Source organism: Typha angustifolia, chromosome 3, assembly GCF_048772165.1.
Source record: "Typha angustifolia cultivar Huaian chromosome 3, ASM4877216v1, whole genome shotgun sequence".
Lineage (NCBI taxonomy): Eukaryota > Viridiplantae > Streptophyta > Magnoliopsida > Poales > Typhaceae > Typha > Typha angustifolia.
In genome coordinates, this window is record NC_133241.1 from 780,893 (window position 1) to 794,825 (window position 13,933).

Below are 13,933 nucleotides of genomic sequence, written 5' to 3' on the forward strand. Positions count from 1 at the left end.
GAAATTAGTAATGCCAAGCATTATAGTTAGTAGCACGAAAGGGTGATGAACCCATGGACGGTTGGTAGTTGCAACTAAATAATATTTGGAGTGATCCATCTCATCTCAGCTGCCTTGAAAGCAATTTCTTGATGCATTTAGTGGATGTTTTTTGAGTGCACTACACGTCCTTACATCTTCACTTAATCTATGATTAGTATCTATACATGCTATCTAACTTAGTAATTTAGGATTTCATAAAAAAGATTTTAAAAAAGGAGAAGTAAATGGGTTGGAATATAAACCACAGGAACACTGACGTTTCTTAAACGAGTTACACGAGTTATATGCATTATTTTGATATAAATAAATTAGTCAGTCGCAAATGAGTTATGACGATGATAAATTAGTTGGCGGATCATGTTATAAATATTATCGGTAGGTTATATAAATGGATTAAATTTTAAAATATACAAATATGATCTTTTTAATAACCGGTTAGATGGCTCAACCCGTTTATAATACAAATTTGATTATATTAAATATACTTCGCGTAGAGTTACAATATTAGGTAAAAATTTGCTACTTCTATCAATTAGCATATATTTCGACATAAAGAAGTAACTCAGATATTGGGCTCCTATATACTGCATATAGACAGATAATTAATAAGAAAATTGATGATCTAACCTAGGAGGCGAAAGTAATAGATTAATAATGTATGCGATATCTTAATTCTCCCACTTTTAATATATCCATATGTATCGATACTACACCTCACTGAAATAAATAATAGAAAGTAAAAAAAAAAAAATTAGATAAGGTTTGGATGATTAGTCAAAACATTGCTTATCATGCCTTAAATATTATTAGATAAAGAAAGAAGACCCTATGGATGGTATTAGATAGGAAGCCTTATTTTGCCATCAATTACTCTTATTATAGAAACTATCACATTAAAATATACAGAGCTACACCATTCATTATCATGTTAACATACATCAATTATTTTCTCTCAAGGGGCCCAATGATCGAAGGTTTATTCCTACGATGATATTGAGGAGTTTAGAAGGTCAATATGTACCTAAAGTAATATGAGAAGATACATATGAAAATGATCTTAGTATAATTATTCATAAAACAAACTATAGTAAGTATAGTATGTATGTAAATATAAGCAAACAAAAGTAAAATGACAATTATACCAATGCTTTATCTTTTAGACTCTTCTATTTTGTTAAATTATACAATAATATTTTTGCCATTTTGAAAAGATAAATTTCCTTGGAAAGATTTTTAAAATTTTTTTTTAATTATTTAAGAGTCCGAAGGCTAGATATAGGTTGCACAAAGAGCCGACTCTTTCTGGATATAAAGACACTTAGACCTCCATTAAGTTTTAGCCAATATACTAAGTTGCCTAGTCTAGGCTTCATGTATGGAGTCGTTGTACTGCCGAGTTGATTCTTTAAGCAAATCGTATAGTTGAGCTATTAATTAAGTAAAATTGTTGATCTAAGTCATCAAACCTCTAAACCACTGAATAATTTTTTTTTATGATAATTATTTATAATTGGAGCTGAGCCCATAACTTTCTTAGTCACGGAGAATATTATTAGAGTTGTAAGGTAGCACCCGAAAGAGGCGAGAGTAAAAGAGAGCGTTCCTACGGGTGTGGCGAGGATCGTCTACGGCCCAGCGGAGGAATTTGCTACAGTTGGGGTACTTTTCAGCCTGTGATTGGTTATCAATAGCATCTTATTTTCTTCATCATTTACTCCCCTCCACTTCCGAATATTTTTCTTAAAGAATTTTGCATATATCACCCTACAGTTAAAAAGAATTTAAACCGTCTTTTTTTGTACTATATGCCTTTCGCTCATTCTACTAAAAGGGAGGGCTGAAATAGCGAATTAGAATAAACGCAGGGTGTTATATCGAAAATTTCCATATCACAGACTCTTTTTGCATATACACCCCTCACAAAGTCCTTTTTCTCCATATACCCCCTCCCTCAACATGAATATGAATAATTTAGGAACGAGATTAAGAAAGTTAAGAGAAAAGTTTCAATATTATTTTCTCATGAACTGGCTCTAAAAATAGAGAGCTAGTGTTATATCTACAAAAGATCTTTGACAAAAAGGACCTTTCTGAAACCAAAACTAAAATTATTATAACCTATAACTTAAAATATTTTTTACTCATCCAATCTTAACATCCTAATCCCTCAGCTACAGCAAATTAGCATCCTTGCTTCCAGCCTCCTCTGCATGTTAACTTTTGCAATAAAGTCCTCAATTCTTCTGTTCAACTCTTCTGCAGGCAATCCTCTCTCTTCTTCTTCTTCTTCTTCTTCTTCCTCTTGCATCTCTTCAACAACAGACTCTAACTCATTCTCTATACTCTCTTCTTCTTCTTCTTCTTCTTCTTCTTCTTCCTCTTTTATCTCTTCAACAACAGCCTCTACCTCATTCTCTATACTCTCTTCATCATCCAAAGGTCGTTGCTCCATGGCCACACTGACCATCTCCTCTTTATTCTCCTCGCCATTTGCCACCACTACTCCTTGCAGGCTTCTGCTACTCGCAATGTACTCCTCATACATGTCGGGCTCTTTCGCAGACCTTGCGAGCTTCGACTCGCCGACGAGGAAGACGACGATGACGTTCGACACAATGAACAAGCATTTCGGCGCGAAGACGGCTGACGCAATGCTAGGGAGAGACACCAAGAAGAAGGACTTCAAAGAGGAGAGCCAAATCGGGCTCGAGAGGAGGAGAACAAGCATTGCAGCTCTAGAAGAGTAGTCCACGAGGCTTGAGAGCACCTGGGTCTTTCCATATCTCTTCATGGCTTGATGCTTCTCCATCTGAACCGCATCCATATCTTAGAAATCTTTGGTCAGTAGAAGAGGAAGTAGTACACATGAGAGTGATGAACTTGAAGAGCAATGCAAGAGGAGGGTTTTATAGAGAATGGAGAGAAGTTTCCTTTTGGATGCTTTCAATCACATGCTTGCCTTTGATCCTCTAAATTATTGTTGGATTCTCTTTACTTTCCAAGGGTTTCTTTTGATAAAATAATAATAAATAAAAAAGGAAGCCATAAAAAGGTGATTGGTTCCTAATTGGATTCTATTTGCAATTAAAATATTAAAACTATTATCTAGAAATTCTCAAGTTTAATCCATTTTAGGAAGAAAAAAAAAGTCCTTATATTTAATAGATAAATTCCTAAATCCTAGAGGTGAATCTAAGACACGAAACCTGTCCTTGTACGTGGCAAGTTCGCAGTGGCCCAATCTTTTGAACTCTTTTGAGTGAATCTAGCCAACAAGTGATTGAAACATACATAATTCTCTACAATTGCCTTCCTTTTTCTTTTATTTTTGGGTGCAAATTAAAGGTAGGGGAAAAATCTTGGTGTTTTGATGGATACCTAACTATGAAGCTTTTACATGTAAATAAAACTTTGGATCATTGAACTTATGGTGCTACGTGTATGGTGAAAAATAAAAAGCATAGAGAATAAAATCACAGAGAGAAAAGGGAGGAAAATGAAAAACCCAAATCATATTTTTATATTATTTGACCTAAAAACTTAAGTAATTGAACAGCGATGGGTATTACGTCTCTACCGGTGTATATATTTAAAAACCTAATAGGCTAATTAATTTGCTAAAAAGAATAAGAAATATTGAATGATAAAGAGTCGTATGCGTGATAAATCTAATATAATTATATATCGCCGGATTACTATTTTTACTATGAGAAGCAAAAATATTTCAGTTAAATAGATGCTATTGTCGTTCGAATCCACAAATACTCACGTAATAATAAGTCTCTTTGATAATCCCAGCACTATTCTATTAGCATCACTAGATTACTATCATTGTATGTATAGGTTTCTTATTTGATCGATAATTCTGTAAAAGCAAAATTAAAAAAAGTAAGGTGATACCGTAAATCGAAAATTATATTATTATTTCTTTTTGAAAATTTATCTAAAATTATAACCCTAAACCCATTTACTTTTTTTTATTAAAAGAAAAAATAAAGAGAAAGAAACAAAGAAAAAAAAACCCCAAGCCTTAGGGAGTAAGGAAACATGGGGATATATATGGGTCCAAGGGCAGAGGCTAACTTTGTTCTCTCTCTCTACTCTTCTAAAAGTCAACAAGAATATTGTGGTATATATGGACACAATCATGTTACATTCCACTCGAGTCAACATCACTAGCCTGCTAATAATTAATTTTTGTGATTAAGAGTTAATAGGAAATCATTAATCTTCCATGAGTGACACATGGAAGTGATTCCATTAGAGTGTGTCAACTTTTTTTAGGTGGTAAAAAAGCTAAGCATTCATCTTTATGGCAAAGGGAATGTGATGGTCATGACTCATGAGGTGGAAGTGTCTTCTAGTTTCTTACAACATTTATTAACTATTAAGTTTCTCTCAATCCCTTTGCCTTTCCTTTCCTTGGCATCATACTTATTAAAGCAATGTCATTGCCTTTTCTCATATTATCTATCAGCTTGGGATTTTTAAGTTATGACATTTTTTTTAATTCAATCCATAGCAATATTATTAGTATTAAGGGGAAAAAAGTATAGGGATAATTACAATTTAAAGTTTTGCCTAACTACATAGAGGTAATATATATTCTCCTCTTATTATTATTATTATTATTATTATTATGGATTGATCATGATAGTCCATTCTATAGAACTTAAATTGTTAAATTGTTCATTCTCTATATAATTTAAGTTTTTTGAATAATTTGTAAGTTAACATGGTATTAAAGTAGGAGGTTCTTATTGACATGAATTTTAATTTTGATGCCTGTCCCACCTAAAGTGAGATTTGTTTGAGAAACCAACGTACACAAATTTTTGTTAGTTAAATAATTTTTTTACCTACTAACTAATCCACTTATCCCTTCCGGTGGCTCATTATCTTAGACCTGATCGATTTAAGTTGCTTGTAGTTTTTTATAATATATTTGGATTTTATTCAACTAAGAAATCCCTACGTATCCGTAATGGATATCGCATTTAATGAGTTACCTAAGAGGGAGGAAGCTTAGTAATCACTTGTGCGTGGAGATTTAAGATGTGGAGGTAATTATTTTCGTTTAAAGAGTTAGCGTTGATTGACACTCTATCTACCATGTCGACACGTAAATCTTTAATTTTAATAAAATATTATATCCGACAATTATCAGTTTTGTTAGGTATATCTATTTTCTATTTTCGTTCAATGAGACTGCAAAGGCGAGGTTGGGTTCGACCCGAATTAGAGCAAGAGTGTAAAATTCTAAAACTCTTTTGTAGATTCTACTTGACATTCTTCCCTTCGAGACTAAGTATGTAGGGCAATGTGAATCTACAAACAATACATGGGCGGCAATACAATGAGTCAAAAACAGTGGTTAACCCAAAAAGTCTTTCTGGGTCCGAGGAAAAAAGATTGGAATATGAGAGGAGGAGGAGATTGATGGCAACTCACAACTTCTAGCAGAAGAGAAGTAGTAGTTGAAAGACAAAGGGTATCTCCATGAAAGTGCTATCTAACAAGAGTATTCTCCGACAAGAGTGGAGCCATGAGTTATTCCTTTGGTTGGAATGCCAATTTCTTATATAGGAAGAAAGAGGAGTGCATACATTTGTTAATGTTGAGTATCGCATGCGAGAGAATAATTCCTTATAGGAAGAGTAGATGCGAGAAGAGTTTAGTTTGATTCTATAGCCCTCGCCTAATGGCATAAGCTTAGGGATGCTTATGGACCGGGTCGGGCCGAAATAAAACTGAGCTCGGACTTGGATAAATCTTAGCCCAATCCATTCCTGGACTAGTATTTGATCGGGTTCAAGTTTTTCGACCCATTATTAACTTTTGTAGAGTGTTTGCAAACATATAGCAATGTATACTTCTCGTAGTATATATCTCGGAATACAATTCTTTAATAAAACACCTATTCATAAGTTTAACCGGGGCACAATTAAGTTCACACTTTTCTCGGAAAGAAGAAAAGAAGAGGAGTATAACTTCAATTTAGAATGCAAAAAATGCTTCTAAACTGCAGTCTAATTTACATCACAAAACTTTGAACTATGATCACTTCAAAGAACAATTTTTATCCTCCTAAACCCCATTTTATTAGATCATCCAAGCACCTTCTTATGGGAGCCAAAGGAGACAAACTTCTTGATCTTATCCTTGTCTTTAGGAGAAGCAATGGAAGAGGGGGTGGGTTTGATAGCTTCTCTTTTAGCCCCATGATTCATTAGCTTTTCCCTAACAAACTTATCATATATGAAGGCAGCACCCTTGAACTGTGGAAGCACCATCCAGGCCATCAGCACAAGCTTCAGATCATACCATATGGGAATCCTGAAATAATAGAGATGACATTACATGAATCATAAGTTCTAAGAAATTTTATTGGTCGAGACTGCATACCGTTCGGTGGATTTCTAATAACCCTAGTCGTAAGTGTTTATTTTGTTTTGTTTCACGGGAATGTAATTACGTTTTCGAAATAATGTTTCTAAATAATGGATTGATTCAATTGATGATGTAATGCTGAATAAAGTTTCTAATGTATTTTTCAAATAACAAAATATATATTCAAACCGGTGCATTTTAAATCGTACCCTAGAAGAAATATAACAATAATTATAGGATTTGAGCGGATATGATTAAAACCATTAAATACATACAATCGATATATTAATTTTAAAATTCTCTCAATTTAACTTGAATAATACCAATTAGACAAGATAATATGGAAAACAGAATATTGGAAAAAATATATATCCAAGTTTCATATTGAAAATAGCTAGAAAACAAAGTCACTAAAAACATAGGAATATTATATGCAAATGCCAATAAATATACCAGCAGATGAGTGATTCAAGAGCCATCTCCAAGAGAGTAATGAAGGAGTACAAGATCCAGTAAGCTAGCCACTGCTGGTCGTCGAGCTTCGACGGGCTCTCGATTGCTTGAATCGAAGCATATCTAAATTCAAATCAATCAAAATTTCAATCACACCTGGTTCAATTCATACATGAAGTTTAAAACTGTTAATAATCCTAATCAATTTGATTCGGAATCAAAATTAACTCACAAAGGGTAGAGAAGCATGACGCTTGGCCTGCATGATTTGGAAAAACAAAAACCAATAGAATTAGCATCAAATTAAAGAGCTAGAAACTGAATTGAATTTGAATTTGAATTGAATTGAACAAGAGAGAGAGAGAGAGAGAGATACCCAGCTATGGAGTGGAGATGAGTGAGGATTGTCCAAAATTGACCCATTTCTGTAGCCTTTTGAGAAGAGTTTCTAATAAATTTCTAATTGAGAGGTTTTGAAGTCTTTAAGGGGGAGAGAGAGAGAGAGAGAGAGGATATATAATTAGATGTGAGGAAGGTGGGGGGTGAGAGGGGAGGACACTTGGCGAGACGCCAGAGGTGTTTGAAATCGACACGTGGCAGATTGCTACAGCACAGACCAGATCAGCTACACAGGAAAAAGGAATAGGATGTCGGCAAATCTTATAGACACGTGTCGTGATAGATTGCTGTTGGGTAGCTGAGCTCAGCTTCTTTTTTTTTTCTTTTTTTAATTACGCTTTAATTTAAATACAATCGATATTTTAATTATAAAATCATACTTATATCATAAAAAGTATATCGCTTGTGACTTAATACATAAGGGCAAGAATGTTATGTTAATTTTATATTAATAAAAGATCAATATCTTCAGTGATTGTCTAAGTGCTGTTAATGCGATTAATGAGCATGTGAACAGCACAGACCAGTCCATATACCCAATAGTGCTAAAAGATGGATTAATATTTATCCTAGGATTAGGGTTTGTTTCACGAGTCGCGAAAACAATATAGCGGCTCATAGAATTACCGATCTATCCTCTCAAGTCTATAAAATCAGAGTCTGGACTTATCCACCAGCAGATTTGGATTGTAACCCGATCTTAATGAAGTATTAAAAATCTACGAACCATTATCAAAAATAAAATAAAAGATCAACCGTTGCACTTTAACCTAGACAACGAGAGTTTAACTAGCTTAAGTTAAACTTAAGACTGACTCAAAATTAATCAACTCAAGCTTAAATCTAACTTTGATCTAGCTTGAATTAAATCTCTATCAGATTAAACAAATAACTAAAATTAACATTTTATTTACTATATATGTATATATTATTTATACTTATATATAAATCGACAGCCCTAGTGTAAATACATTAGACAAGGTGAGAAATTAACCTCTGAGCCAAAATCCAAGCAAGATGGCAAGTAATTATGGGCAATTAATTATTACTATGAAAACAACAAATCCAACAGTTTAATTAAGGGTATGGTTAGAATCACTTCTAGATAGAATTTAATTAATTTTATAACAAGTGGATAGGAATTCTTTTCATAACTTTCCTCTTTCCTATTTTACCATGGGCTTCAATAAATTTGTAACAAAATAAAGATTAGTTTTGAGACTCGAAAAAGTCAACTCATCTGACAACCAAATTCGGTCTCAAAATCATTATATTTCATTAGATACACTGAAATCTATAATAAATGTTGTTCCTAAAAGATCATAAAATTGATTGCAATAAGATTCTCTCTATCTCATTCTCTAAGCCTGCAAAGGGGTGAGCCATTAGGCAAACCTAAGCAAAGAAACCAAGAAAAATTCTCTCATTGTTGAGAGATGGAGAGGAGAGCAATCCTTTGTACAGTGGTGGTAGTGATGATGGCATTGGCCATTGGCAATGCCAATGGAGCAAGGCCTGCAAAGCTCAATGGGAATATTAATACACTTGGGATCAAAGAAGAGGTGGCTCAGATGAGCTGATTCCCCACCCACCACCACCGCCGCCACCCAGAAATGAGATCGACGAAGAAGATAGAAAATGAACCACAGCCACTACCAATGCCCCACTGGCCTAGCGGTTAAAGAGAAATAAACAAGAGAGTTGAATTCCATGGATGTTCTCTTGTACATGTCTATAATGAAATAAGATCTCTATCATTGGTTATAAAACCTCCGACTATTTTTCTTGACGGCTATCAAGTTGAATCTTTCGCAACTATTAGGAGATTGTGAGTCGTCTTATGAAGAAGGTTTCCTGGCGGATCTACTCAGAGCAAGCACGATCAATATTGGATATATATATATAATTTCTAGGCTTGATATCGATATGGAAAAGAAAACTATGACAGACTTAGTAGGCATGCTATTCTTGTGATACATAATTTTTTTCAAAATTTTGGACTCTACAGAGAAACGGGATACCTGAAAATAATCGGATAGTGTATCGATCAATAGATTCCCGTTTACTCCTGTCAAAAAGATAATCCTACGTACTCATCCACTGCAATATTCAACACATTCTAACGTAAGTAAGACATATCTGAAAATATATAAGCCAAACTACTGAGTTAGGAATATACCACTTATATATACTTTATATGCTCACTGTTAATAGGATGCAATACTGAAGCTTGGTAGCTCCACTGCTTATGGCCACTGATTACAAAGCACTGTAGCCAAATTATAACTCAAATGTATACAAATTAAATGCACAATAGTCATTATATACTGAAAACCTAAGGCAAATCACACTTTCAATAGAGATGCTGAAAGAAATGAAAGGCCCAATTCCACATATTGTAAATAATTGATTTGATTAACAACAAACGGCAACTTCCTAATCTGATATTTTTCTAGGAGATGAACAACAAAAGGATACATCCACCAAGAATGCTGGCAGATGGTACAGAAGAGGAAGTTGGGCATCTAACAACTCATGGTACTCTCTTTACCACTGACACCTACAACTAACATTACAAAAGAAGCTAGGGCGATGCCCACTAAAGCAGGTTAATTTCTGCAAATTAGGTTGCTATTGATCAAAATAAATCCTATATAAAAGGAAAAGGAAAAAGAATTGGCAATGAGGTACTATTTCTCTCCACTCTTAAAAATAGCTCGGCAATTTCCGAGATGAAGACTGAATGAATCCACCACTAATCCTAGAAAAGAATACATCGGAACAGGTCGTCAGAGAACAACAGCAACCTTCTCCGAAGATGTAAAAGGAATTGGAGTAGCTACCAAAGGTTCGTAATGGTCAGCTCCAGCACCACACCAGCCTGTGAATGAGAAGACACATTTAAGAGCAATATTAAAATACATAGTTGAGTATGTAGGTGTGAAAGAAGTATAAAAGATTCCCTTTACACGATATATTCTTCACTTTCAGTAAAACTGAGAATAGTAGATAACATAAAAATAGAGCTAGAGAATGGTGGCTCAATATGGCATCAAGTGCACAAGTACCTGTACCCTTCATGAACAAAAATATTGGAATTTCGCAGATTTGACCCCTAGGCCGGTGCGGAAGAAAGAACACGCAATTGTCTTCGTCGGCCATGGCATCAGAGCCATGAGCTTGAACCTGATAATACATACATAGAGAACTCAGAAGGCAAGCCACAAGTGCTTCAAGAATCCTCGGTTATGCGTCAAAGCATTTATATTTTCTACAGGAAGGTTGTTCCTTTAATAAATTTTTTTCCCAGTGCTAGAGATGAGCTTCTTCTGAAGCACTGGTACCTTTTTTTTTCCCACACAAAGTAAATAAAAAGCAAGTACAAAGACACCCATGTGCATGAAACTTCACATACAGATGGGTTGTGAGTTGTGCATGTGCACAAACATAACGGGAAACTGGATATAGGATTTATTCAATTATTATTTTGATGATAAGAGAAATATGATGATATACTATACAAAATAGCAATGAAGCAATGAACTACCAGGTTTTGAAATTGAAAATAGACCAAAACACGAGTGAATTTAAGAGTTCGTAAATTTCCTTTGTAAACTCACCACGTATACTTCCCGCTTAAATTCAGTTGCCAAGCATTCAATAGCAATGTCATCTCCGAATGCTGCAGCATGGCCATCCTGATTCTCGTCCACAGTTAGTAAGCCATCCTCTGTGTACTGCAAAGTTATAATGTCGTACTCATCTTCAGGAGAGCCAGAGATCAACATGTACTTTGCCCAACTAGACCCATCATTTACAAATATGCATCTCTCTTTATAAATAGATTCTGCAGCCACTTCCCTTCAGAAAAGAATTAAATGTAATAAGCACAATATAGCATGGTAGATCAGAACAAGCATGTGAAAAAAGAACGATCTATCGAGGAATAAACTAGATGCCTTACTGTCTAGCACAATAACACTATACAATTCAATAAATGGTATTTAGTTCGATTGAACATCTTTGACGAACTGCAAAAGCACCTACAGCAGGAATGGTATTAGGATTCTCAAGATAACAAATGAACCTACAATAGCAAGTAGTATAGTGAAACTTAGAGACGATGCCAAAGTACAAGAAGAGAGAGTTTCCGCACTCAAGGCTCTCACCAGTGCATGGGATCTGGAAAGAGCAAGTTCTGTACAACCTTAGACCCATTAGAGGAAAAGTTATTCGTGTAATATAAACCTGTGCCACCTGCGGGTGGGCATGTTATGGTAAGCTTTAACATATACTAAGAGACACCATCAAATTATAATGCTTCAGTACTCAGAAGTCAAAACTAATCCATTTGAAAGCAATGCAGGTAATTGACATTTTCATGCCCCTATCATAATCAATACATGCGTACAAAATTAGAAAGCAGGATGGCAAAATCCTGTTTTTAAGCAAATTTACCACGGAATTTGGGAAAAAAGAAACAGAAAAACGCTTTCTTGGTTTAATGGATAAACTTCTAAGTTCAAATATATTCTCCCTAACAAAGGAAAGAATTTACTTTATTTCACTATTTTAGTGCAATATAAGCAAGACTCAACCACAATACTTTCACCGATCCAGAGTTCACATAATATAATCCAATCTAATTAAAGGCAACACAGGAATTAGAATACATAGGGAACCAAGAAAGGCCAACGGAAATAGGAAGAAGGAAGAAATCAAAAGATAGAACGATAATAGCTACCTTTGTATCCGTAGATCTACGAGCTCCTGGATTGCGACGCCAAATTGCTCGCGATCCTCCTTCTTTGCGAGGAGCTTCACCTCCTGGACGATGTGTATCCCCCATCCGGCTTTCAGATCCGGCGAGTAGAGATGCCGGACCGCCGCGTCCACCGCCTCCTTACGCTCCTCCGCCGCGTAATCCTCCAAGAATCTTCTCACCGTCCTCTTCCTCAGCTCCCTCGCCTCCACCTTCGATCCCATCGCCCTCCTCGCCGCCGTGAACAGGCAGTTCCCGTCCGCCTCCACGTCGCCGCCGTGCTCTAATCGGAATACGGCAGCCGGCGCCGCCTCGTCCGCCGGATTCTTCCAGGAGACTCCGCGGTCCGAGATCTTCTCCAGGCTCCGACGCTGCTGGTCCTCTAATCCGGGCAGCGAGCCCCATAATGACGCAATCTGCGGAGGTGGAACAGCGATAGGCGTCGCATCCGTCCATTGGAGGAGCAGGGGAGGCGGTGGCGGAGCTAGGGTTTCGGCGACGGCGCTCGAATCGCAGAAGAGCTTCCCCATTTTAGGGTTTCTTTCTTTCTTTCTTTCTTTTTTTCTTTTATTTTTTTTATTTTTCCTCAGCTATTAGGAAGAGGGAGGAAGACCGTTGCAGATGGGAGCCAAAGAACACGTGGTAAAATTGAATAGGAAGAACGTAAAGTTGTTCCGCCGGAACAAGATAACGAGGTATCTAGCCGTTGGGCATGGGAAAGTTACATTTCACACCCTATACTCTCAATGATTACGGCTCACGTCCTACATTCTCGAAATGTAATAGGATGCAACTATAAATTTGCAAAACTATAGGGGCGGAAGTATAAGTAATTTTGAACTTTGGCGAGCTATCATCAAGCTCATTCACAGATTGGGCTTGGGCTTCCAATTCTTCTAGATATTTGGGCCGTAAAAGTGGGCTTGGGCTTTACTAAATCTCTATTGGGCTCTAAACAAGTGCTTTATGAGGGGAAATTATTCTCAGGATGGTTAAGTTAAACCTTAATTAGAGTGTTTCTATTCAAGATGTAATTAACATTTCTATGTAATTAGAGTATATGAGGAAGACAACTAATTTTTTTCTAATATTTTCCTTTTTCCTGTTTCATAGTATATTTTTCACTACTCTAATTTTTTTCCCCACTAGTAAATACTTATTTTCTTAGACGACCTAGCCGTAAAACTAGAGCATAGTAATATTTTATCCTAAAATAACAAATTTTTAGATAAAAAAAATTAATCTATTTAAGGTTAAAAAAAATTAGAATAGGAATTACACAGAGAGACGATCCCCCGAGAGGCTATAAGGAATAAGTGATAAACACCTGCAACCTGTCTAACTTTATAATATAAATTACTCCTAATCGGTGGTTATACTTAAATAGTTAAAGAGAATCACGTTGTATATGAATATTTCTCGAAATTGAATAGAAAATAATTTTACGAATTACATTTTATTTTATCTTTCTTATTTTATATGGTTTATATAATTATACTAATTAAATTATTAAAATACCTTAATTTTCATACACCACTCCTTTGACATTTTCTTAGAGAGTTGATCACTTTTGTTCTTGGTATGCCTGTCAAACATAATCCCTGCATCAAACTTAAGGACTCACATGCCATGTTGTGATGTTGGTCTCCCTTCCAATAATTCCCCCCACCCACAATAATCCACTCCTTTAAACTAAAAATAAAACTATTCTTGTTGTACTACTACTAGTCATTGAGTCAGGATAAAGTCATCATCAACCCTTGTTCTCTTTTGGAGATCATGGTAATTTGACTGACTGACTCATGATAAGAGTTTTGTGCACCTCCATCATCCATGAGAGGAGACATTATTGATCAACTCAAAAGGACATCTTTTCCTTCTTGTCTT

At 35.5% G+C, this 13,933-nt stretch overlaps 3 protein-coding genes across 7 annotated transcripts; all 3 read right to left on the minus strand.

The window, feature by feature from the left end:
• Positions 1–2,024: 2,024 nt before the first annotated feature.
• LOC140758286 (uncharacterized) lies at positions 2,025–3,083 on the minus strand. Its single transcript, XM_073094386.1, has one exon. The coding sequence runs from the start codon at positions 2,864–2,866 to the stop codon at positions 2,210–2,212; it is 657 nt and encodes a 218-aa protein (XP_072950487.1). The 5' UTR covers positions 2,867–3,083; the 3' UTR covers positions 2,025–2,209.
• A 2,829-nt stretch (positions 3,084–5,912) lies between these two features.
• On the minus strand, positions 5,913–7,444 carry LOC140758081 (HVA22-like protein e). The gene is made up of 4 exons (XM_073094105.1): positions 7,262–7,444; positions 7,118–7,144; positions 6,886–7,008; positions 5,913–6,378 (listed from the first exon to the last, which is right to left on the minus strand). Exons 1-4 carry the CDS (start codon positions 7,306–7,308, stop codon positions 6,150–6,152), a joined length of 426 nt encoding a protein of 141 aa, XP_072950206.1. The 5' UTR covers positions 7,309–7,444; the 3' UTR covers positions 5,913–6,149.
• Positions 7,445–7,739: 295 nt separating this feature from the next.
• LOC140758080 (uncharacterized) lies at positions 7,740–12,643 on the minus strand. 5 transcript variants are annotated; one of them, XR_012104072.1, is made up of 6 exons: positions 12,029–12,642; positions 10,905–11,145; positions 10,353–10,470; positions 10,092–10,165; positions 9,464–9,539; positions 7,740–9,384 (listed from the first exon to the last, which is right to left on the minus strand). XR_012104072.1 is itself a non-coding variant. In XM_073094102.1 (6 exons), the coding sequence occupies exons 1-5, from the start codon at positions 12,574–12,576 to the stop codon at positions 9,467–9,469; spliced, it is 1,062 nt and encodes a 353-aa protein (XP_072950203.1). In that variant the 5' UTR covers positions 12,577–12,643; the 3' UTR covers positions 7,740–9,384; positions 9,464–9,466. The 5 variants fall into 5 exon arrangements, 4 of the variants coding, with proteins under 4 accessions (XP_072950203.1, XP_072950202.1, XP_072950205.1 ...); XM_073094102.1 differs by having other exon boundaries at positions 9,464–9,553; positions 10,359–10,470; positions 12,029–12,643; XM_073094101.1 differs by having other exon boundaries at positions 9,464–9,553; positions 12,029–12,643.
• Positions 12,644–13,933: the final 1,290 nt, after the last annotated feature.